The following is a 26,106-nucleotide window of genomic DNA, read 5'->3' as shown; positions in this document are numbered from 1 at the left end:
GAGGCAAGAGGATCATGACATCTAGCCCATTCTGTGTCAAATCTGTCTCGAGCTTGATACGGTCCCACACACCTATGATCCTAGCACCTCAGAAGTAGAGGCAGGAGGAGCAGGACTTGATGATCTTTCTCGGCTACATAGTGAAACCAAAGCCAACCTAGGTTATGTGGGACCCTGCCTCAACACCCCCATCCCAATACACAAAAAAAGATGACTAGAAAAGGGGGAAAGAAAGAAGGAAAGAAAGAAAGAAAGAAAGAAAGAAAGAAAGAAAGAAAGAAAGAAGTTAAAATTTATGGTTATCACCATGGAAATGAAAACCTAGGTCAGAGGTTAACTAGAACTGGATTCTCCAACACAGAAACACTCCTAAAGCCTCCTGGATTCCCTCAAGGCTCTCTCTGTGCAAAACACAAGCAGACTACCATACAACTCAAATGTGTGTATCTGTGAATCAAAGGGTTTAGATGCTGGAGTTTCCAGGTCCCAAGAGAACCTAAAGTATTCACTTAGGTCCCTGAAACTTAAATCCAAATCTTGGGGTCAGCAAGATGGCTCAGGGGGTAAGGGTACTGCCACCAAGCCTGAGAAGCTGAGTTTGATCCCTAGGACCACATGGTAGAAGGAGAAAATCAACTCCCTCAAGCTATCCTGTGACCTCCAAACTCTAGCCCCTCCCCAACACACACACACACACACACAAAACAAATAAAGAAAATATATAAATATAAATAATATAAATAAATATAATATAATTTTTTATCTCTTAATGTTGCCTGGTAGCAACAAAGTAGGAAAAATAAAGACAGAGGTAGATTTTTCAGACCCAAAAAAAGTTTGCAGGGTGGTGGTGGCGCACACCTTTAATCCCTGCACTCAAGAGGCAGAGACAGGCGGATCTCTGTGAGCTTGATTGAGGTCAGCCTGGTCTACAGAGTGAGTTCCTGGATAGCCAGGACTACACAGAGAAACCCTGTCTTGAAAAACCAAAACCAAAACAAAACAAACAAACAAACAAAAAATTACCAAGCTTAAAGCACCACTCTTTCTTTAAAATATATTCCTACAGGCCCTGCTCACCCACATGTGATACTGCTTCTATGCATTCAACCCATAGTGTCGCACTGTATTAGATCTTATTTCTGATTAGACACTGGTTTTGATACCCACAAGGCACATTAGAACCAGCCTCTTTGACATGGTCATTGCCAACTCCAGGGTATCTTTCTTAGATACCCAACACAATTCTCCTTTAAACTCCTATCACAACCGTTTCCTGCCACTCTTTCTTCTGGTTGCCATAGCTTCCAAAGTCTATTTATTATGTATATAGGTTTCTTCCTTCATGTATTCTGCAGTACAGAAGAGGACACCAGATCTTATTACAGATGGTTGTGAGCCACCATGTGGTTGCTGGGAATTGAACTCAGGACCTCTGGAAGAGCAGCCAGTGCTCTATTCCTCTGAGCCATCTCTCCAGCCAGCTTCCAAAGTCTAATTACCAAGAAATATACAAGCTGCCACGTGTGGACTTGACACTCTGCCTCCCCCCGCACACATAGAACTCCCTGATTCCTAGGTCACTGGCTACCTCTGTTAGTTAACTTAGTCTATAGCTAAAGGCCCTCTCTTGTCTGTTTCTACGAAACTAGAAGGAGGTCTGAATTCACTAAGTCCACACAACTTGACCCATTTTTAAGGAGAGAACACTGAGGCCGCAGAGCCAAGTGCCAACTAAGAGGGCTCATAACCTTTCCCTAGAGCTTGTATTGACGTCTGTGGGGCACTCATCTTCAGTCCCTAAGGGGCCTGTCATCTTCTCACAGAAATCTTTAGACTAATGGTTCCCAACCTTCCTAAAACTGTGACCCCTTAATATAGTTTCTCATGCTGTGGTGGCCACAACCATAAAATCATTTTTGCTACTTCATAACTATAATTTTGCTACTGTTATGAACCATAATGTAAATATCTGACATTATGATATCTGATATGCAGGATATCTGATATGTGACCCCCATGAAAGGGTCATTTGACCCCCCCAAAGGGGTTGTGACCCACAGTCTGAAAACCACAGTTCTAGAGGAAGGCCCAAGATAAGACATTCAAATGTCCCCAGAGAAAGAACCCAAGGCTTCTTCTCTAAGGGCCACGGAAGGCCAACCCACAGGTATGGCAACTCAGGTTCTGTGTTTTCTCTGTACCACCAGACCTACTCTCAGGGCTTACCCATGGCTCCCCTAATCCCAAAGCCCACAGAAGCCCTCACTTGGCCTCCAACCCTGGCTGAATCCACAGGGAGGCAAGAGGCTGCTCCAAATGATGGGGGAGCCAGCGGTTGACCAACCCCAAGACTACAACAGGAACCTACCAGAAGGGATGAAAAATGTGTAGCCTTGTTTCAGCTCAATTCTTTGGCATCGTTCCACGCGGTCTCCCAGAAAGATGTCACTTTGTTTGCCTGACAGCACCCACTCCTCATACAGTGCCAAGTTGTGCAGGGTTGGAGGGATCAGCCAGAAGATCTTGAGAGGGAAAGGAGGCCGTTAGGCTGAAGTCTCTGATTTCTTCCAGAGTCTGAACAAACCCCAAAGAGCCCCGCCTACTTGGGGAGGGACAAGGAGGGTGGCAAATCCATCTGTCTGGACTCCCCAAGCAGGGAGGAGGGTTCTGGCTGCCTTTGGGATATCCCCATTCCTGCTGAAATACCAAGGCAGGAATGCTTCCTGTGCTGGGTAGAACAGTTTCTCCCCCGAGCCACAGGCTCATCTGGGAGGTAGCGAGCGAAGTGGAAGGGAATTTCCTAAGATGTATGATAAAATGGCCCCAATAAATAAACTCTGCCTGTGCTCACTTTGGAGGAGGAAAAACATCTGGAATCAAGTGGGCTGACTTCCTCCCAGAGTCTCTTCCAACACTGTCGTTTAAAATGGATGTCCATGAAGACCCAGATGAGCCAGGCCCTCATGGGCATCCTCAAGAAACCCGTGCATCACCTACATCCATGCAGGAATGCTGCCCACAAAAGTAGACTTGGCACAGGCACCCTGAATATGTACCCCACTACTTCATCTTCAGAGCGATGTCTATCTCTGGTGCAAAACGTTCCTGCTCAGAGGCAGGCAACAACTGCCACCTTTACTCTGAAGTTAAAAAACCCAGAGACAAAGCCGAGGAATTTATGCTAGAGGGTCTTAGGAGGTGCAAACCGGACTCAAGTACAAAAGCTATAGATACTCACCTTCCCACCACGGAAAACATGGTACCACACGGAGGTACCTCCAAAGTCAATGTGAAAGTCAGTGAAACAACCCTTCACACTCATCAGACAGTACCTGTAGAACAGAAGCAGGAGTGGGGGCAGAGAGCACAAGTCAACCCCAAATCATAGGGCGAGCAAACCCTTCAGAGTCACCTGACCCGATGCCCTTTTATAAAGGTTGCAGATGGGGAATTTCCTCTTCTTATTTTAAAAATTGAAATCTAAGTGGAGTTTCCCTCCTGGGGGATGCCCCTGGGATCAGGTGACAAATCTCAAGCATGGGTCACCCACCCCAGAGCTCAGAGACAGTGTCTTGGTTTTCAAGTTCCCAAGAGAACTGGCAACCCACAGGCCACTATCAGTTTCGACCCCTAACCGCCGCCACCCTTCTTCCCCCCCCCCCGCCCCCGCCCAATTCCAAGGCTTCCTTTCTGCTCCATCACAGATCCGATGGCTTTAGCTCTCCCTAGCTGCCAGCCCCCTTTGTAGCAGCTGGGCCCCCTGGAATTCAGTAGTAAACCACCTGCGTAGTCTGCCAATTACCAGTCCCCATTCATCTCATTCATTCAACCAGCAGTCCAACCCAGGAATGAAGCTCAGCGCTGAGAAATGGGTAAGAGTGCAGACGATCCCTGCCCTTGCAGACCGACGAGCCCCTTGCAGACGAGGCTACACAGATAAAGTTAAATGACGCAATGGCTCGCCAAGTAAGCAATGAAGCTAGAAATCCCACCCAGTTCCGCACACATGAAACACCCTAAGTTAGGGAAATCTGACGAGGAAGCACACAGATTAGTGGTGGCCAGGGGCTGGGTGGGGGTGGGGGTTTCATCCCGTCAGGATGAAAATACCTAAAATTGTCTGTGTGGTTGCACCTTTCTATGAACACACCAGGAAACACTGGGTTGCACACTTTTTCTATGTGAACGATATGTGAATTTTATCTCAAAGATGATTTATCGCAACTGGAGGGATTCAAAGATGGTCTTGGGATCGGAGAGGGGTGAAAAACTCCGGCAATAGAAGCTGAACCACAGGTTGTGCATTCAAGGCGTGAAGGAACCCACAGCAGCTCCCTCCCTGATAAGTACTAGAAGAGGCAGGCAGTCCAGGCTTTAAGGCAGGTACACAGCAAGCTCCCGTTCCTACCCCTACATGCTAGCCCTAAGGGTGCACAGAGCTTGAGTGAGCGGGGTACCTCACTGGCTTCCAAGTCCAGGCCTGACCAACAACGGTGTTAGCTCCCTTACCACTGACCCCTACCCACAAGAACCCCAAGGGGCACAAAAGAGCAACCTCCCCTCCCTCATAACCATCTTGACACCTACAGAGGCCCGCATACACGCTTACCCCACTGACCTCTTTTCCCTGCTGCACTTTGATCTTCCGTGGTTTGGGGAAGAGGGATAGAATGGGGCGGGGACCTGCAGGGAGGAGCCAGCAGCAAGCCCAGTAGAGAGAATGGGGGATGTGGGGCTGGGCTGGTTTGAAGGTTGGAGGGCTCCAGGAGCCCCCTCCTTCTGGTTGCCTTTTGCACCTCTTATTCAGGTGGACCCGGGGCTCGGCAATATGCAGGCAGCGTGCCGCGTCCCTCCTCCGGATAGGCTGGAAGGAGCTTTAACCATGTGTCTGCAGGAGTCTGACAAATCAGAAGGCCTCCCAGTACATCAGAGCCCCGCTGCCTAGCAACCCCATTGGAGGGGTGTAGTTGACAGCCCAGGACTGTCACGAAGCTGGCACTAGCGCTGCTGAAGTCCTGACTGGGGCTCCACACACACCCAAGACCCGATGCAAACAGGTCCTGACTTAAGACCTCAGATCTTCCCTCCAAAGAATGGGGGGGGGGTCCTAAAGCCCTACCCTACCCCACCCTCATGGACCACACTAGCCTCTTTCCTCTAAGCTCCACTTCAAAATACTAGTCCTCATTTCCCTAAAACCAGTTCTTCCTCTCAGTTTTTTTTTTCTTCTTTTTTAATCTAACCTTGGTTTCCACCCCCTCCAGGAGGCCTCAGCTGAACACAGACTAGAGAAAACAATTTAACCTTAGCTCAACACAGACTGAGAAAACAATTTAAGTGTATGGGGTGGAGCCAAGAGGACAGGCTTCCTTCAGCCTGTAGCTGGATGCCCACGGGGCACCTACAGCAGGGAGAAAGAACCAGGTTTGGTTTGTCCAGCTCTAGGACCCCTGGGACTGCTTGGTCAAATGGGTCACTCCCACTTAGCCCATCTTCCAGACCCCCTTACCCCCGCCGCCCCAACCACTCACATAGAAAACTAGGGTTCTCTCTGGCTGTGTAGACAGGGAAAGTTCTCTAAGCGTCTGCTCTGCCCTCAGGGACCTACTGTGTTAGAACCTTCCTTCCAGACCAGCCTCTTCTAATGTGGACCATTCCAGCCCTCAAGCCCTTAACCCTCTCATTACGCGGAAGGGGCAGTGAGAGAGTGGCTGTGTACCGGCCCCTGCAGTCCAAAGGTAACCCTGCGCTTGCCACCCCAAGACTCCCACCCGCGCTGATTGGGGGCTTCCTCCTCACTCCTGCTCTCTGGCGTGACGCCTTTGCACTGACCTCTACAGCTTCCTCCTCCCAAGCACACCGCAGTCACATGGGCACCCCGGCTCGGCTTGGTGCCACAGCCGCTAGCTAAAGCTTTCCCCTCCGCCAGCCCGCCAGCTAGGCAGGCTAGCAGGCAGGTTTCCGCAACGGCAAGGCTGGACAGTCACGCACGCGACACCCCAACCCCGCCCCCACCACACCAGGTGGCTTCTATGCACCCTGCAAGTTAGCAGCTGAGAATTGCTGAAAATCCGTAGCCGAGGAGCACAGTCCTTGAGGGGCTGGAGGCCCGGGATAGAGGAAGACTCGAGGTATAAGGGGGCACTGCACCTGCCTCACCAACTTTGGGGCGCAGCCTGGGGGCTGCAGAGGCTGGGCAGCCCCACCTCGTCCTTCTCCCTCCAACTTCCAGAAACTCTCCCCGAGGTGGCCCAGGTGGCATCCCCTCGGGCTAAGGTCTGATGGAGAGACTCAGGAAAGCTGGCGACGGGTGACGGACTAGAGGCGCCGCGCGGGCGCGAACGTACACACCCCACACTTCCAACCCACCCCGGGAGACACAAAGAACAGCTCAGCGATGCTGGCCATGCATCCCGCGGGCAGGAGGCCACCCACACCCGCCCCACGCGCCACAAAGGAGGTTACCCTCGGCGGGCCGTGGAGCGGCTCCCAGGCGTCCCCCTTCCGCAGAGGCTCGACGCACTGCGCGCCAGACCCGTGAGGCGATCGCAGGTAGCCGAGTCCCCTCCACCGCGCTGCCAGGCCCCAGCTTAGGACGCTGGGGCCCTCTCGCGCCGCCTTCCTTCCTCGGGGAGACAGGCGCTGTCTGTGCTCATCCCAGCGCTGAAACTGAACACCCGCGCGGCGCAGAGGCCGCCAGCAAGGTGGAAAGGCCGCGGTGACAGAGGAGCACCGGCCACACTAGAACACGCGCCGCCACATGCGGCGGGACCCCTAGCCCACTCCTAAGCTCCCAGGCAGTAGCTTGGAGACTACGGGGTGCGGGTTTTCTGCACCTTACTGCCCAGGTGGCAACCTAATAAAGCCACCTGCCTTAAATATTCCCCACTCTGGCTGGCATAGCTGGAGGGAGGATCAGAGCTAAGATTTCTGGAGAGTCCATGATGGGGAGGGGTGAGGTTCTGGCCCTACTAACTGTGTGACCTTGGGCAATTTTTTTCCTCTCCCCAGTAATTTCCTAGAAGAAGGTAGGCTGAAGTTTAGCTAGGCATTCTAGAAGACTCTTCCCTTACCTGAGCCTCAATAGCCCCGTAACCCTTCGGACATAGAAATTATTGCAGGAATTCATTTAGATAGATATCCAATAATTAGAAACTACATTGTTCAACCCAAACTTCACACATTGTAAGTTCATCCCCACTATTTCAGACGAGGAAGCCAATGTTCAGAAGCACAGCCCCTCATCCTGGACACTAACCTAAAAGCGGCAAATCTCCCAGTCCCATCCTGATCTACCTGGCCAATAACAACAAAATTTGATGTCACAAGCCAACTTCAATCATTCACTAACTTTAGGCAAAAGAGAGTTCAACTCAACTCAAAAGTCACCCTTCCTCCAAAGCCTCTAGGAGCCAGGAGATGTCAGTATGACTCTGAAGAGGCAGAAACCAAATTCCATTCTTTGGCCAAACATTGTATATTGTAGAAAGCCACAAGGTTAATAGGTTCTAACTAAAGTGTTGACAGTAACCACTGGTTACATTCAGATCCTATAAAAACAGTGTAGCCTCTACGCCACCTTTCAACCCCATCACCCCACTTCAAGTATGCAAACACTAAACTCATTTCCAGGGGTTTAATGACCCAGGCAGTTCCTTCTCTGTACCTTCTTAGACTGCAACTGGCTAGACTGTTTTTCTTAGCAGGTATATGTTTTCCCTATTGAAAGCTAAAAAGAATAGCTCTGGAGAATGTTCTCTTTTTTGGGTGTGAGCGCTCTTCATTGGGGAGGTGTCTCTGTCCATGACTGTGAGTTTCCCTACCTGGTAAGACATGGGTGAACACTTACGACGGCAGCAAACATCTGGACTGAAAGGGGCATGTGGCTCTAACAGATGTGAAGCTGGCCTGGCTGAAAACAGAACTTCAGACCCCCAGGGGTCACACGTGAGACCTCTCATCCTACCTAAGGACGAGACTCCACATTTTACATCTGCTGCAGATGCTTGTCTTCCCACAGCACGGGGGACAGGCAGGCCAGGGCAAAGAGCCTCCACACAGAAGGACAAGCTGAGTCTCCCAACAAAGAGAAGTGCACGCTGGCCCAACGCCTGAGCATTCAGTAAAACTGTCACCCTGTGTTTTCAGCTTCTCCTTCCAATATATCTCTCAGATTTTCTAGTCAGCAGAGTAAAAACATACAGCAAAATTGTGAGTATGTGTGGGTGGATGAGGCCAAGCCCCTTCGCAGTCATCTGGGCTGCAAACATATGCTTTATTTGAAGCCCCCTTTTTGCTGGGATTCTGAGCTCCTTGACTGTGGCCACACAACCTCTCATTACACTAGTAACACTCACCGCCAAAAACCCTGCTACAGCAGCTGGAGTGAGAGACTCACTGATCCCTTTCTGCAATGGGCTACCATGCCCAACCCTCCTTAGTGGAAAAGGTACACACACGTCCAGACCTATCGGATGGTGGAGGCTTCCAATGCCCAGGAATTCTTTCAAGCTCTTCCTTTCAAAGGATAGCGCTAAACTGGGCCTGCGGCTCCATGGGAGAGCCCTTGCCTGGCATGTACACATGCCTGGGGGGGGGGGGATCTGGGCATGGAGTTCAGGTGGCAGAGTGTTCCCCTGGACAGTATAAAGCCCTGGGTTCAAAGTCCAGCATCACATAAAAACAAGACTTGGGAGTGCTGGAGAGATTGCTCAGTGTTAGGAGACTTGCTGCTCTTGCAGAAGACCCAGGCGTGGGTCCCTGCCCACACACGGTAGCTCACAACTGTTTGTTACTCCAGTTCCAGAAGACCAAATACCCTCTTTTGGTCTCTGCAGGGACACACAGTACGTACATATATACATAAATACATATGAAAGAAAAACACTCGCACACATAAAATAAAAAATAAACTAAAAAACATTTAAAACAAGACATGGGGTCACATGTCACATAACTCCAGCAGTCCTGAGGTTGATGCAGGGGAATCAGAAGCTCAAGTCATCTTTGGCTACACAGCAAATTGAGGCCAGCCTGGGCTACATGAGATCTCGTCTCAAAGAAACCACCACCCTTCCAAAAAGGGAAAATAAATAAACAAACAAATAAATAAAGTAGAACTCCATCTCTACCCCCTTAGGGTATGAGCTGAACTAATTAATGAATACAAGACAAGTCAGAAGTAAACAGGTCCTAAGAGCACCATGGCCTCTTGAGTCTTCCCAGAAGCACTCTCTCTGGGGAACCAGCTGCCACCCCAAGAGGACATTCAAGCAGCCCTGTGGAGTGGTCAACATGGTAAGAAACTCAACGTCCACTGATACCAGCCGCCATGTGAGGCTCCACTTAAGAAGCCTGGTTCTCACCGTCAGATGAACACACCTAGACCTAAGTCTTGACATAAACTCTGAAGAGTCCTCGAGCAAACCCCCCTGCTGCTGCTCTTAGGTCCCCCACTTCACCTTCAGTGTCTTAAGCTTTGGGGGTTGAAGGGTGAATTGGGGGGTTGTTTTAGACTTGAACTCACAGTGATCCTTTTGCCTTAGCCCTTCAGGTGCTGGGAGGACTGCGGACATGAGCCCACCAACTGGTCCTGTTTTTTGTTTTGTTCTGTTTTGTTTCTCCAAAGGATGTTAGAGTTAAGGGTAATGGCTAAGCAACCATAAGCAACCAAGCCAGGGAACTCCCCACGACTGTCACTGTCCAGGCAGGACTTTTCCAAGGTGACTAATTTTACCCTCTCAAAGCATCTCGGCAGGGGAGAGCAGGAGGCTGTGGTGACGGCAGAGATGCAGGTGGGTGATATGGGTATTCATCGCTTACCCGCTTCGCTCTTTTGTGCCCTGCTGCTCCGTGTTCCACTGAGACACATGAGGCGCATTCAATCACACAACTTCCTTGTCGGCGGCGTGTTTGTCCCCACCATAATATGTGCTCCGTGAGAATGGGGACGCGGCTAGCTTAAAGTGACCTCTTGCACTATAACTAATACATTAACACCCCCTAGAAAGCTTTCCTCTCCCTCCGCCTCGTGTACCTAGGGTCCATTCACCTTCCCTTGCCTTAAGAATCTCAACCAAAGCCGGGCGGTGGTGGCGCACGCCTTTAATCCCAGCACTTGGGAGGCAGAGGCAGGTGGATCTCTGTGAGTTCGAGACCAGCCTGGTCTACAAGAGCTAGTTCCAGGACAGGCTCCAAAGCCACAGAGAAACCCTGTCTCGAAAAACCAAAAAAAAAAAAAAGAATCTCAACCAAAACCTATTAAAATTCCCAAACCTCTGACCACAATGAAGCGGTATAAATCCTAGAGGCAGGAAAAAGCCTAGTGGTATTCACAAGTCCCCCTCCACCGCGCAAACCTTTCTTCCATTCAGGAGGGCCGTCAGCTGTCTGTTCTGTAGGCGCCTCCAGCAAGGAAGCACTGTGATTTCCAGAGACAATGTCATTTTAATTAAATTCCACATAACCATTCCACTGTCCCAGAGGACTCCATCATGGTGAGGTTTTTTTTTTTTTTCACCTTGCTTATGAACATTTGAAATCAGCCTTCTTTCCAGTTGAACAAACGGACTATCTCCAAGGTGACACCGTCCTTCCTAGCAAGGTTCAAATCCTATAGCAAGTTCCCATGGCCACTGACAGAGTTTGGAAATCTATTTGAAACACAGTCTTGCCAATACCTCTGAGACACATGAGCCTAAACAGTCACACATTTATGTCCTAATGTTTTTCATTAGCTAGAGAGCCCCTAAATGTGTGTGGGCTTACTATTTGAAGGAATCTTTGTGTAGTGTGCAGACTGTACTGAAACCCTCCGAAGGGCAAGGCAGACCTCAGTAGGCATTCACATCACCCAGTATAATCTAGTTCACTTCCTAAATATATGTCCAGGTGTGATCCCCTCTTGTCTGCTGAGATGCAGGACAGGCAGCAGCCTCCTCACACCTCCAATCCACACAGCAGGAGCAGCTGCAGAATGCAAGCCCACATGAATGCATGCATCCCATTCTGCTCTGCTTAGAAGATCTCAAGGAAGGGGGGTGGGGCGTATGACAGACTGATGGTACTCCCGGCACTCAGTGAGTGCAGACACAAAGATCATGAGCTTGGAGCCAAGCCTAGGTTGTCTAGTGAGACCCTCTCAAACCACACTCCCCAGAACTGGGGAAGATGCTCAGTGCCTGTTGGTACCTGCTAGGCCAGTATGAAGACTAGAATTCAAATCACCAGAACTCACAAAAATTCCAGGGTTGTGGCTGCCTGACTGTAATTCTAACACCTCACGGGGCTAAGACAGGGGATCCCTGAGGTGACCTGGCAAGCTAGACTGGCTATATTTGAGAGCTCTGAGGTCAACTGAGAGAGCCTTCCCAGATGATTCATTTCAGAACAGTACCAAGATTGGTGGCCTCATCCCCAGAGGTCAGTGTGGTGATATTTTGTTTGTCATCTAACAAATAAAGCTTGCCTGAAGGTCAGAGTGCAGAGCTAAGTCACTAGTTAGTCACAGAGACCAGGCAGTGGTGGCACACATCTTTAATCCCAGCACTAAGAAGACAGAGGCAGACGGATCTCTGTAATTTCAGGGCCACCCTGGGGGCTACAAGACATTGAATCTGTCTAAAAGTGAAACAGAGCTCACATCTTTGATCCCAGCACTTGGGATCGCACGCCTTTAATCCCAGCACTAGGGAGGTGGAGACAGGAGTGATATGGCTGAGCGCAGAAAGGAATATAAGGCGGGAGGAGACAGGAGCTCAGGGATTTGGTCTGAGGTTTCATAGAGACAGCATCCAGCCTCAGAACTAGTAGAGACAGAATATCCCATTTGGTCTGAGAGTTTCGTAGTGGTAAGAACTAGTGGCTGGCTGCTCTGCTTCTCTGATCTCTCAGCTTTTACCACTAAGATGCTCCATTCCCTGATACTGAGTGCCTGTGTCCTCAGTACCACGAAGATGCTCCATTCCCTGATACTGAGTGCCTGTGTCCTCAGTACCACGAAGATGCTCCATTCCCTGATACTGAGTGCCTGTGTCCTCAGTACCACTAAGATGTTCCATTCCCTGATACTGAGTAAATGAATGAATGGAAACAGTCACTGTTTCTTTCTTCCAGCTCCATCTTCCCTGTTTCCTTTTCTCAATCCCTCCCCAGTCATCACATTTCCTCTGCCCGCCAAAGCCCAGATAGGACTCAGAGGCAGCCCAATCAGTAAAGCACTTGCTCCACATGCCTGGCCACCTGAGTGACCAATTCCCATAAAAAAAAGCCAACTTGGGCACACTGTGGTACACACCAACACACACGTATCATACACAACCACAGTAGTAATAAACAAACTGTAAAGAAAAGTAGTCAGGCATGGTACTGCATACCTTCAATTAAGGTAAATGGGAGGCAGAGGCAGGTAGATCTCCCAGTTCAAGGCCAGCCTGGTCTACAGAGTGAGTTCCAGAATAGCCAGAACTATGTAAAGAGATTGTCTCAAACAAAACGAAGAATAAATAAAACCCAAGTTAAATGCCTCCTGCCCTCCAAGACCCCTTGAGAACAAGAGTTAAAAAGAATTCACCTCTACCTAGAAACATGGCAACTTGTGCTACAAGACATGCTCTAAACAGGCTGCGTGAGGATGGAGGTCCTTTAGTCCATCTCGAAACATTATGCTGTGATTCAATCGGAACAGAACAGAATTGGAAGCCAGCCCTGCCCACCTCCCTCTGCACCTGGACCATATTCTCTACCTTTGATAAAGCCCAGATCCAAGGATTACACTGAACTTTAGCTTAGAGGGGAAGAAAAACGTCCATGAATTAATGAGAGAAAGAGACAGTGACAGAAAGAGAGAGGACCATTAAAAAATCCAGGGCCAAGAGTGCTAGCCTGCCTTACAAAGCCAGGCACACTGTCTGCATTCAATACAGACTGAATGGAAGGCTGGGGAAATGAGGAGTTCACGGCTGAGATTTCCTGGGGGCACGGCTGGCAGCAGAGCTAAGCACAGATGCTAATGGATCCTGGCTGCCAGCACCAGTCTTTCTGGGAAGCCAGTATCCCCTTCCCATTTTCAGGGACAGAAGCAGAGGGTCTGAAACGGCAGGATTATCTAAGGTGACTTCCTTCTCCAGATGGCCCATTATTAAAATCCCTGAATATGAAAGGCCCCCCAAGTACCACTGTCCATACTGAACAGCAGGCTCAGAACAAGCTGGTCATGTGACACGTACTGAGGTCTCTCTCTGCTCTCAACTGGGGTTACCTTCCCTACCCTGACCACCCTCCAATCCACAGGGCACCACTGAAGGCACATCATGTGACTGACATTGAGCTTTGCTTGGGGAGGTGCTTCTGGATCAGAAGTTCCACATCTCAACACCAAAGAAAAGAGACTTGGGTTGGACAGATGGTTCTGTGGTTAAAAGCACTGGCTAATCTCACAGTGGGGCCAGGTTTAGCTCCTAGCACCCACATTAGAGGTCTTTCCAGGTGATCTGGTGCGAAGGTACACACGTGATGCACACATACACATACAGGCATTCGCACACACATATTAAGTAACGAAATCTTTAAAGTGAGAGGCACGCACTGCCCAGCCTGAGTTCTGTGCTGCTCCAAAAGCAGGGTCCTCTGGAAATGCTACTCCCAGGACAATGTCATACTGAGGGTACAGACCAAACCAGAAAACTGTACCCATACACAGACATGGATTCCACAGAGGGAGTTCCCATCACTCCTCTCAGACCTCCAGAGCAGCTGTGGAGAGGCTCCAGGGCCAACAGGAAGGCAGGCCTGATCCATCACAGCACCCAAAGGCCTACATCCCACGGAGCTGAGAGGCCGGTTTGTTCACACCCAGGGACTCATCTCTCGTGTGACCACTGTGTGCCAGTCGGGGGTCAATCCTTCACCTCTGAAGCAACACTGAGACTCGCATCGAGGACCAAGAAGTCGCTTGCCAATACCCACAAGTTTGGGGTTCAGCCCTGCCCAGTCCCACCACCAGCCAAGCAATCTTACTTCTTCACTTTGGGGTACTTCATCTCTGCAAGGGCGTTTGTGGCTTCCGTCTGCTTTTCCTTAAGGTGCTGGGGCCACATGTTGTCCACCCAGTCCACCAGGTCCACCTGGAAGTCAGTCCATTGTAAGCACCCTCGTGTCTCCTGCACATTCCAGAAAGAACTACCCCTCTGCCCAAGGAGTCCCTGGGTGTCTTCAGCTAGGCTGCCTCACCCACGCCACCCTGGATCCAACTCGGCTTCTACATTTCCCCACCATGCCTTAAGGGACCAGCCTCAACCACGCCCAACCAGCCACTCCACCTCATGGTGGCAGACGAGGAAGGAAGGGGCCACGAAGGCCTTGGCATACCACAGTGGGGCGCTTGACCAGGTGCTCCAGCTTCGTGTGGCTGAACTCCAGACTGATGACATTGTAGAGCTTGTCCCGCTGTGCCTCTGGGGTCTCGTAGTAACGCACGAACTGGGACATGCTCATCTCGGTACCCTTCTGGGTGTTCACATCCATCACATCCACTAGTCGGCGACTCCCTGGGGAGAGAATGTACACACTGTTCACCGACCAGCTTAGGACTCCAGATCCCATGAAGAAGCACTTCTCCCCTCCTCCCCGCCACATCCAACATCTGCTTCTCCTACAGAGCTTGCCACTCTCCTCACCGCTACTCTAAGCCAGCCAGTGTCTGTGGGTATTGGCTCGTTTTATGTCAACTTGACACACACTACAGTCAGAGGGAGCCTCAGATGAGAAAAGGCCTCCGTAAGATCGGACTGCAGGCAAGCCTAGAGAGTGGTGTTTCTCAACCTTCCTGAGGCTATACCTCTCGTGCTGGGGTGACCCCCAACCATAAAATTATTTTCACTGCCATTTTATAACTAATTTTGCTACTGTTATGAGTCATAATGTAAATATCTGTGTTTTCCGATGGTCTTTAGTGACCCCTATGCCAGGGGCTCTCTGGTCAGCCAGCTTAGCCTACACTCACTGAGATGCCTGCCAGTGAGAAACTCTGCCTTATAAAAACAAGGTGGATAACTCCTCAGAAGGTACTCAAGGTTGTCTGCTGGCCTAGAGAGACAGACTGGCAGGCACCCACGCATACACACACATTCACACAAGGTCTCATTTCTGGAACTAGAAATCTGGTTCAATTGGTAGCATGCTTGCCTAATACATACAAGGCGCCAGTTTCAGCCTCAAGCATTATATAGACAGGGCACCTCCTGTAAACCTGTAATTCCAACGCTCAGGAGGCTGAGTAAGGCAGGAGGAGCACCATGGGTCCAAGGCCAGGATGACTTTCTCAGTGACTCCCAGGCAAGTCTAGACCCGTCATCAATAAATAAATAAATAAACAAACAAACAAACAATCTAAGGAGGAAAAAACACTAGTCTGTGAAGGCAACAGATAACTTGGTTTCTTTGAACCTCGGTCTTCATCTTATCAGCCCTTCTTCTAGATTGGGTTTGAGGAAGAAAACACACAATTCCTCAAATAATTGGCACAGGGTCCAGAATGCAATGATGCTTCATTATCCCCAGCACGGATCTCCACAGCTGAAGATCATACTGTTTTCTTGTCTGTCTTGCCTGCGCCACGGGTGCTGGCACCTCACAGTTCTACAACACGACTCAGGAGAAAGGGGCCTGGCTTACCACAAGCTAGACAACGAGCGAGTATCAAGGATGAGGTGGAACCCATGTCACCTATGAATGGCAACACAAGGAAAAGAGCGAGTATCTCCTGGTGGGGACAGTCCAGCCTTCCTTCTCGGCCTCTGACAACATCCCAGAGAAAAGGGAACAGAGGCAGACCCTCCAGGGGAGGGCCGGATCCCACCACCAAGCAAACCTTTGACCTTTCTTGGCTCATCTGTGAAATGGGAAAACAGGTGTCTCTGGAACTTCCGCCATGGAGGGGAGCATACAGACACAACGCAGCCTACCAAGTTCCTGGCGATTCCTGGCACCTCCGTGTGTGACACTCAAGATGAACAGGACTGCGGTGGGAACCCCAACATCTGGCCTGAAAGGAGCCTAATTCCTTACCATCTCAGTGTCAAATACATGGTCCACGGGGACTTAGAGACAGCCAACAACAACCAAAGTTGAGCCTTTTATTCACCTCAGCCCTCACCCAGAGACACACAACCATCTCAGGGCCAGCTGTCAAGTCAGCCCATGGCCTGCTTTTCTGACTGCTTGGTTTTGGTTTTGGTTTTTGAGCCAGTGTATCCTATAGTTTAGGCTGGCCTCAGCACTGTAGCCCAGAAGGAACTGGAACTCTTGATCTTCCTGCCCCCACCTCCCAAATGCTGAGATCACAAACATGTTTTTAGAAGACAGATCTCCTTACATAGCCCAGAATGATCTCGAACTCAGAACCCTCCTGCCATGTTCTCCCTACACCTGGGACGGCACAGGCACACCACGCTTGGCTCTGCTGCTTTTTTGACCTTTGTTCCTTTTAAAAAGAGGATCTTGCTATATATTATCCTGTCTGGCCCCAAAACTCACTATATAGTCGAAATTGACCGCAACAACTCTTGATGAGGCCGAGCAGTGGTGGCGCACGCCTTTAATTCCAACACTCAGGAGGCAGAGGCAGAAGGATCTCTAGGAGTTCGAGGCCAGCCAGGGCTACACAGAGAAACCCTGTCTCAAAAAACCAAAAAACAAAACCAAAAGCTGCAATTAAAGGAGTGCGTAGCTGAATTCACCTGTCAGGTTTTTTTGTTTTTTGTTTTTTTTTGTTTTTTTTTTTTTGCTTTTTCGAGACAGGTTTTCTCTGTGGTTTTGGTTCCTGTCCTGGAACTCCCTTTGTAGACCAGGCTGGCCTCGAACTCACAGAGATCCACCTGCCTCTGCCTCCCAAGTGCTGGGATTAAAGGCGTGCGCCACCACCGCCCGGCTACCTGTCAATTTTTTAATCCTTGATTTCTTTTATTTTTTGAGACAGGATCTCACCATGTGTCTCTGTCTGGTCTTGAACTCACCGAGAGCCACCTGCCTCGGCCTTCTGGCAAAGCCTTGATCTTTATTCCTCTAGAAAGTGTCACGTTTCTCTCACTTTCTGACCCTGCATGTGCCTTCAACACTTTCACACTGATTTTCTGCTCCTTAATACTGAAAACACACTTGACCCTGTCCCAGACACAACTAACACATGGTTTGTGGCTTGGACAACTCCACGGGCTGCTCAAATTCTGCCTTCGCACACACAACATGCAGAGTTCAAGGTTTTCCCGAACTTCTTGGTATGAAAGTGAACATTGCCGGGGTTTAGGACAACCTAACTTTGCTTGAGGCTTGTGCCGCAGGAAACTGTACAAGGGTTGTATGTCAAAGGCCAGACCATTTCTGAGTGCCTCTAAACACCACCCCAGAAGAGCATTTTTTTATGTTCCTAAACACAGTGGTAGAAAGACTATTTCACAATCGTGAAAATGATTGAAATCTGAATTCCCAAGTCCACACAGAAGTCTGTTTGGCACCGACCAGCAGGCACTGATTCAGTATCGCCCACGGCGACAGAGCTGAGAACCTGCGGCGGAAAGTGCATCGCTCGCAAAGCCTTCAATGTTTGCTTTCTGCTGACCCTTACACCAAATGGCCCTCGATGAACCTGAACGCGGAATCAAGTTAACAGCTCGTCACTTTCAACACTTCCTGTCCAGCTCTGGGCAGAGAACTGTCCCCGTAACAGCCCAACGGCCGGTATCGGCGAAACGGAGTACCTCTCATGAAGTAGAAGCCGAGCTATAAAAATATCTCCTCAAACACACAGAAGAACCCAGGTGTTCTATCTGTTGGATTCAAGGTCTGGTTTTCAGGGCAACCCAGAAGGAAAGCGGGACCAACTGCTTTACAAATGAGGAAGAGCACAGCCATACACAGAGCGATGACTCGTGTCCCCTGGAACATGCTCTTCCTACCAATTACAGTGTTGCCGTTTGCTGAGCCGGCCAGCACAGGCACGCCCCCTCCACAGGCACTTTCACGGCCACCGCTCTGTGAGGCAGAACTCCACTTATACTTACTGGACGCACGAAAGACCGCACGCTTGGACAACTAACGTGCCCAAGCATGCCCAGTCGGTACACATAGCTGGGATTTGGAGCTAATTCATGGCAACACCAAGGCTCAGGCTCTAAAGCCGCCCCGGCAATGCTGCGTATTTCTTCCACATGCCAAGGTTGAAGAAGATTAGCCTTGCCTTCAACCATTCCAGTTTTCAGTGGCTAGCTGCAGCCCTCGAGATACTGGGAAGCAGACCCAAGCTAAAACTCTGTGTTTACACTGGGAAGGTGCATATCCACCAGGGGGCATCCCTGATCTTTGCTGAAGATTCAGGCCACACTTGACACATGTTAGTTTCTTAGCAGTCGAAGGGCCTAGAACCAGTGTTGTCAGGGTTCCACCTGAGAGAGAACCCACTACTGGCACCCACAAATCCTCTTGCCCTTCAGACAGCCTCCTATTCTGTCCACCTCTCTACCCTAACTCTGCTCAGGATCCAGTAATTGCATTACAGAAGGAGCAGGGATACAAAGTATCACCATTACAGCCTCAGAGGTTGCTGCAGACCCCAGGTACCTGACAAGTGGAGGCCTTGAATGTGAAAAGTGCGCAGAGATACACGGAGGCAAGACACTCGTGCATATAAATAAATAAAATACAGGGCTACAGAGACCCTGCCTCGAATACAATCAAAGCCAGGTGCGGTAGTGTATGCCTTTACTCCAAGTACTTGGGAGGCAGAGCTAAAAACTCAGACCTAGGAGTTTAAGGACAGTCGAAGCTACAAAGAGAAATTCTACCTGAAAAACATTCTCAAAGAATTACTGAAAGCCTTCTTACTTACAAAGAACTACACAGAGAGCCAGGCAGCGGTGGCACACACCTTTAATTCCAGCACTCAGGAAGCAGAAGCAGGCAGATCTATGTGAGTTCGTGGCCAGCCTGGTCAGCCTACAAAAGTTGAGTACAGGACAGGCATCAAAGCTACACAAAAAAAACGTGTCTCGGGGGTGGGGTTGGGGAGAACAGAGGTAGAGGAACCATTAATTTCAATGCTTGGGAAGCAGAGGCAGTTTGAGACCAGCCTGATCTACACAGGGAGTTCCAGGACAGCCAAGCCTACATAGTTAAGACCCTGCCCCAATAAACAAGCTACAGCCAGGCGGTGGTGGTACACGCCTTTAATCCCAGCACTAAGGAGGCAGAGGCAGGGGGATCTCTGAGTTTGAGGTCAGCCTGGTCTATAAACGATAGTTCCAGGACAGGCTCCAAAGCCACAGAGAAACCCTGTCTCAAAAAATCAAAAAACAAAACAAAAACACCACAGCAGCCCAGGTTGGTGTGGGACAAGGAAGACAGTCAGGATTCAAGCCACATTCCTGGGCTTTCCCTTAGAAAACCTCTGAGAGGGATCATTAGTGTGGGACCTCTCTTAGAGCTGACACGCTACGTTCAGACTTCATTACTCAGCTCATTTCCCATCAGTGTGATTAAGGGAAGTTGGAGTAGAGGGATAAAATGTGGTTTGAGGGGTCACTGGGGACAGCCTGTCAGTCCGCCTGAGCTGGGTATACACCTAATCCAGCATTCAGGAAGATGGAGAGTCTGAGGCCAGCACATGCTACATAGTGAGACCCTGTCTCAAAAACAAGAACTGGGTCTCTGAGGAAGAGCCTCAGCGTTATACAGGACAGTTCACCAAAGAGACAAGTCGGCTCAGTCGCAAGATAGAACCAGGTGACTAGGACAGGCCGCCGCTGGAACCCACGAAAGACAGATCCACATTATAGGACCTCAGGCTCTCCAGTCAATGGATCACCAGGAATTTCCCCGCCTGGGAGTAATGCCTGGGCTTCTTAAGTGGTCCAGCAAGATCATGTTCCCTTTCCTCTGACCTCTCTCTCCCTCTGGGTCTCATTGGCTCTCTGAACTCACAGACTACACATGAATCCAACAGACTGCAGCTGCAGAAATAAACCTGTAGCCCTGTGGCTCCTGATCTGAATCAGGCCACAATCAGTCAGTTCCAAGAGTTGTGGGCTCACAGCCAGGAGGAGGCTGCCCAAGGTCACCTTGACGCTAACAGGAAGCACATACAAGAAGTGACCCAAGTGTTTAGAAGGGACACAGCTATGTTCTACATCACAGCGCCGAAACACCATTAATCACCAGGGAACTTCAGAGCTAGCTTTTTTACACTGCTTCTAGAAGTACCTGCTCATCCATCTCCCACGGGTAACATTGTTAGATGGGAGAGCAAGTGCAGGTGTGTACATTCCTGCTTCAGTTTCCAACAGTGACACCTTGGGTTCCCCTCCTGCCCTGACAGAACTGCCAAAGGCACGTGGTAAGTCCCACAGCCAGGGTCCCCCACAAAGACTCTGTTCCAAAGTGAAGAGTGTAGGAAAGGGGACACTGTGACTCAAGACAAGTCTCCCCAGATCTAGACATTTATGAAGTGAGATGGGAGCAAAGGCCCAACTCTTCTGGACACTCCTCGTCACACCTGCAAATGATCCCCGGGACTGTGCCCACGCCTCAAGACTCTGACCTTCGTGGACAGCAAGCGTGAGACCCAAGTCCAAAGCAGGCTCAATGGGTAAAGGAGCTGATTGCCAAACACCAAACCATACCTACAGTCTTGAGTTCTGCCCTTGGAATCCACATGATGGAAAGAGCAGTAACTGACCCCTGAAACTTGATCTCCGACCTCCACACAATCATACACTTGCAAAATAAATTTCAAAATGTTTTTTTAAAAAAAGGAAAAACAACGACAGCACAAACCTAGACAGATTAACAAACAAATCTGATCTAAATGTAACCACACAAGGAAATCAGAGAAGTTACCCAAGCCAGCGACAAGGAAGCTTTCTGGATGCTGGAGGCTGAGAGCCAGCCACAACACGATACAGAGGTTATGAAAACATACTGTATGACAGCAATCTCAGCACTTCAGAGCCTGCGGCAGGAGGACCACCACAAATCCAAGGCTATCCTGGGCTATGAAACCCTGTTCTCAAAAGGTTAAAAAAAAAATCAAACAAAACAAACAAAAACAAACAAAAAGCTCTCTGTGTTCACACGGATATGTGGATGTGTGGTTGTGCGATCAGGGACAAACGGCTCTGAACCCTCAATTTTTGTTTTAGTTTTACTATGTTAGGGTTTACATACAGTAGGTAAGCACGCATCACTGAGGTATTACCAGCCCTGAGCCTCAGTTTTGACTTCTACAAAATGGGCATGAGAGGTACAACTCAGTGGTAGAGTGCTTGCCCAGCAGTTTGAGATACTGGGTTCAATTCCCAAAACCAGGAAACAGAAAAGACAGGAGAGGTCCTTGGCTTATAGCATCTCTGTCAGTGGCAGATAAGGCCATTAATGACAGCCCCCAACTTAAGGTGATTAGACACGACTTTCTTACTTTATGACAGTGTAAAAGAAAAACACATTCAGAAAAAAACAAAACAAAATAATAATAAAAAATACTCTGAATTCTGAGTTTTGATCTTTTCCCAGGCAATCCAATACTTTCAGGAAGGCAGCAACAGCCAGCCAAGACTCCTTCCTGCTCAGCCCTGTGATCATGACGATGAACGGCTGGTACCCTGCCGTGTGCTGTTGCCAGGCAGTGTTTAGGAGCACAGACAGAAAATGTGTTGTCTACTCTGTTTTTCCTCCAACAATGCTTTTATTAGTATACGACCCCGCCGTACATCAAGAAGCACCTGGGTTTACTATTTAAGGAGCTACCCCTGGAGGACAGTGATTCAAGCTTGTAAGAAGCAGTAGGAGGGTATGTGCAGTTTCTCTAATCTGACCATTATTAGGGATTTAACTTCGTATCAAATCTGTCAGATGGGAAGGAATCTGAAATCCCAACTTCTCTTGGGGTCACAATTCTGAGTGCTTCTGCTTCATGCCCTCACCGCCCTGCATTTCTGTCCTGTGGACAGCTGGACCCTCCACAACTGCTTGTCCTATCTTGACTTCTGCCTTGAGCTCAAATTTAACGGCACTAGGACCCAACAAAACCTACACCCACACCCAAGTCACTTTTCCTCTGGGATCAAACAAAAGCCTCGTCTTCCATGCGCCGAAATTCAAGCCCACATCTGAAGCAGATGGCCACAGATCATCCGAGCAACTCAACGGGCAGAGAGCCAGTCCTCAGTCCTCATCTGTGAACTGTGAAAGCAGGACTAGAGCAAGACTCAGGACCTGTTCCCAGACTAAAACTGGAAAAAGATGGTGCTGGCAATTGTAAAGCCTTTGCCAGGTACTCGAAATGATCTTGGTTTACATTCCCAGCATATCAGGTTATAAAATAATTAACAGACAAATAAAAACTATACCAAAGAAATTCTTAATGTGCTTATTAATGTGTGTGTGTCACATGTGAGTCTGCACCAAGTGGGTCCTGGTGATTGCACTCTGGTCATCAGGCTTGGCGGTAAGTGACTTTACCCATCTGACCAAAGTCTACAATTACAAACAAAGCTTTGAAAGGTCTGAACCTAGGATGGTGCACAAGGTGACAATTCCAGCAATCAAGAGACTAAAGGCAGGAGGACTGAGTTTGAGGCCAGCCTGGGATGGATAGCGAGACCTCTGTCAAGAAAGGGAAGAAGCCGGTACAGAGGCGCACGCCTTTAATCCCAGCACTGAAACGGAGGCAGGGGGGTTTCTGTGAGTTTGAGGCCAGCCTGGTCTACATAGTGAGCTCCAAAACAGTCAGGACATATAGAAAACCTATTTCAGGGCTGGAGAGAGGGCTCAGGGCTACAGAGAAATACTCTGAAAAAAAGGAAAGATAGGGGGCTGGAGAGATGGATCAGCGGTTAAGAGCACTGGCTGCTCTTCCAGAGGACCTGGGTTTAATTCCCAGTAACCACGTGGTGGCTCACAACCATCTGTAATGAGATCTGATGCCCTAATCTGGCCTGCAGGTACACATGCAGGTAGAACACAGTATACATAATAAATAAATCTTTTTAAAAAAGGAAAAAAAGATAAGAGGCAGGAGGATCAGTAGTTCAAAATCATTTTCTGCTACACAGCGAGTTCAAGGCTGGTCTGGGCTACATGAGACCTTATCTTAAATAAATTGTTTCATTTAAAAATAAGGGTCGGCCAGTGGTGGCGCACGCCTTTAATCCCAGCACTGGGGAAGCAGAAGCAGGCGGATCTCTGTGAGTTCGAGGCCAGCCTGGTCTACAAAGGGAGTTCCAGGACAGGCTCCAAAGCTACAGAGAAACCCTGTCTTGAAAAACGAAAAAAAAAAAAAAAAAGTAAAAGGTGGGGCTGAAGAGGTGGTGATATGGGTAAGTGCTAGCTGCACAAGAGTAAAGACCAGGGTTCCACCTCTCTGCATGGAAAAGCTGGGGCAGGGTTGAGTGGCTGTAAGCCCTGCTGGAAGGTGGGAACAGGCTTGAGAGGAGCCAGGTTAGTCAGCTGGCAAGCTCCCGGTTCAGTCAGAGAACAAGGGTCAGAGAGAGAATGGATGGCTAATGACATAGCTCATATAAAGGAGCTTTCTGGCCGGGCGGTGGTGGCGCACACCTTTAATCCCAGCACTTGGGAGGCAGAGGCAGGCGGATCTCTGTGAGTTCAAGACCAGCCTGGTCTACAGAGCTAGTTCCAGGACAGGCTCCAAAACCACAAAGAAACCCTGTCTCGAAAAAACAAACAAACAAAAAACAATAATGTCATTTTAAAGAACTAAGTGGTGGTGCATTCCTTTAATCCCAGAATTCAGGAGGCAGAAGCAGGCGGAACTCTGTGAGTTTGAGGCCAGCCTGTTCTACAACCTAAGTTGCAGAACAGCCAGATCTACACAGTGAAATCCTGTCTCAATTAATTAATTAATTAAAAGTAACAGGAATAAATAAAATGGAGCACTATAAAGAAAAACATCCAACATCAACCTCCGGGCTTCATATCCTCATAGAAGCCTATATCCACATACATATGTACACATACTACACATATATACACAAAAGAGATCTAACGTTAAATCAGCCACCTCAGATATCCAAGATAGAGGATCTGTAGTCTTTCCCCTAAATTCAGCCTACTGAGAGCTGAGCCCACACCTCCCAAGTCTGGCCACTTGGAACACAAAGGCGTGAGTCAAAGTGAGCAGAGAGAAATGCGGAGCCATACTCGGAGCCAGAACCGGGCTCTACTGCCCACGAGGGGAGTACTTGTTCCCTCAGAGCCTGGGGCTTCCCAACCCAGAATACTGAACAAGTAATTCACAGAATTGCTGGTGAGAACACAATGAACTCATATTGTAAACATTCAGTAAGAGACAAGAGGCTATCACCATAATTAGATCGATTAATACTGAGTGAAATAATTCTCCTGCAATTTTTTTTTAAAGGGGGCCAAAGAGTATCAGTTGACTTCAGTATCCCTTAGAGAAAAAGCTAATACAAGAAAACTCCACAGCCATCGCCTCTCCAAGATAAGGTACCTTTCCTGAGACCTAAAGTATCGGGGGAAGGGGTGCAGATGTGGCATCAAATTCCTTTAATCCCAGTACTCTGAAGGCAGAAAAGGGGATGTCTTCGAGTTCAAGTTCTTTCTGATCTACAGATTCTCTCTTTCCAGCCTCTTTACTCCTTGAATACCCAAATACTAGATGTAAAAATAGCCTAGTCTCCTAAAATGAAGTGCCCAGGACAGAGACCCCACAGCCCACGTACACCCTAGGTTATGGTGGTGTGGTGGGGAAACCAGGCTTCTCAAATAGATTCCTCGTTGAACCAGCAAGGTCCAGAGTACCTAGGACTGAGATTAGCTAGAAAAGATCAACACGCTTTTGAGAACAATCATAGATTATTATTATTATCAGATTCAACCAATCTCAGATCGAAAACATTTCAGGAAAAAAAATTCTGGCCAGGCACAGAATGAATTTAAAATTCATACCTATAATCCCAGAAACCAGGAAGGAGAGGCCAGCCTGGACTACTTCGAGAGATCCTGTCTCAAATACACTTCTGCTTTGGGGCTAAGAATTCAGCTTGCCTAGTACTTACAGCCATATGGTGGACACCTCAGCACCAAAATAAATAAATATATAAACAACATAAAGCAAATAAAGCGTGTCTATATTGGATGTGTTCAGACTTATTTTCCTATCACTATCATTACGACAAATACATCATGACCACTTACATGACACCAACATTGTACTAGGTAATGAAATTATATTAGGGGTGCATTAAACCATATGAGCAAATATGCATAGATTAGCCACAAATACCAAATCATTTTATACATGCATGCAGATTTCAGCATCTTCAGATGGTAGTATCACTGGGACTTACAGGCTAAATCCCCCATAGCCTAAGGGACAGCTGTAAATACACTGTATGAACCTTAACCATATGCTAGAATGAAAGAAACAAGAAGGGCTGGAGAGATGGCTCAGAGGTTAAGAGCATTGCCTGCTCTTCCAAAGGTCCTGAGTTCAATTCCCAGCAACCACATGGTGGCTCACAACCATCTGTAATGAGGTCTGGTGCCCTTTTCTGGCCTGCAGACATACACACAGACAGAATATTGTATGCATAATAAATAAATAAAATATTAAAAAAAAAGAAAATTTTCAAAAAAAAAAAAAAAGAAACAAGAAAAGGGACTCTAAAGGAAATCGTTCACTACGTGGCATTACATAGCAATGTGAACTACCTGAGTGTGACGGACACTTCTAGGCAGGCCCTGTAGGAGGATGCTCGGGTTCTTAGGAGACCTCTACTGGAGTACTTAGCAGTGACAGGTCATGATGTCAACCAGTTCTCAAGCAGCGAAGCAAAGTATGTGTGTGTCCATGTTTATGCAGAAGAATGCTTATTCTGAAGTTCAAAATTTTTCGGGATAAAAAAATTTACTATCTTCCACCCACCTTAAAATCTCCTTTGTAAACATTGAGAAACAAAGGGAGCTAGGGCGGTCCATCCAGTGACAGAGGTCACTTAACCAGCATGCCTGATGTCCCTGGGTCTCATTCTCAGTACCATGAACTGGGAGGGGGATATGGGGCCCCGCGAGATG

At 48.7% G+C, this 26,106-nt stretch overlaps 1 protein-coding gene across 5 annotated transcripts in view; it reads right to left on the bottom strand.

The window, feature by feature from the left end:
- Kdm2b (lysine demethylase 2B) overlaps positions 1–26,106 on the bottom strand; it is a 128,294-nt gene that overhangs the window by 84,241 nt on the left and 17,947 nt on the right. For 4 of the 5 annotated variants that reach the window (XM_057764151.1, XM_057764152.1, XM_057764154.1 and 1 more), the window contains exons 5-8: positions 14,371–14,549; positions 14,020–14,126; positions 3,242–3,335; positions 2,372–2,525 (exon numbers count right to left, since the gene is read on the bottom strand). In XM_057764151.1, coding sequence (XP_057620134.1) covers positions 2,372–2,525; positions 3,242–3,335; positions 14,020–14,126; positions 14,371–14,549 — 534 coding nt within the window. Of the gene's footprint in view, positions 1–2,371; positions 2,526–3,241; positions 3,336–4,621; positions 4,674–14,019; positions 14,127–14,370; positions 14,550–26,106 lie in introns of those variants that run through there. The other variant, XM_057764155.1, reaches the window with a different exon arrangement.

Source organism: Chionomys nivalis, chromosome 3 (assembly GCF_950005125.1).
Source record: "Chionomys nivalis chromosome 3, mChiNiv1.1, whole genome shotgun sequence".
Classification (NCBI taxonomy): domain Eukaryota; kingdom Metazoa; phylum Chordata; class Mammalia; order Rodentia; family Cricetidae; genus Chionomys; species Chionomys nivalis.
The sequence above is the reverse complement of the archived record's forward strand: the minus strand, read 5'-3'. Positions and strand labels throughout refer to the sequence as shown.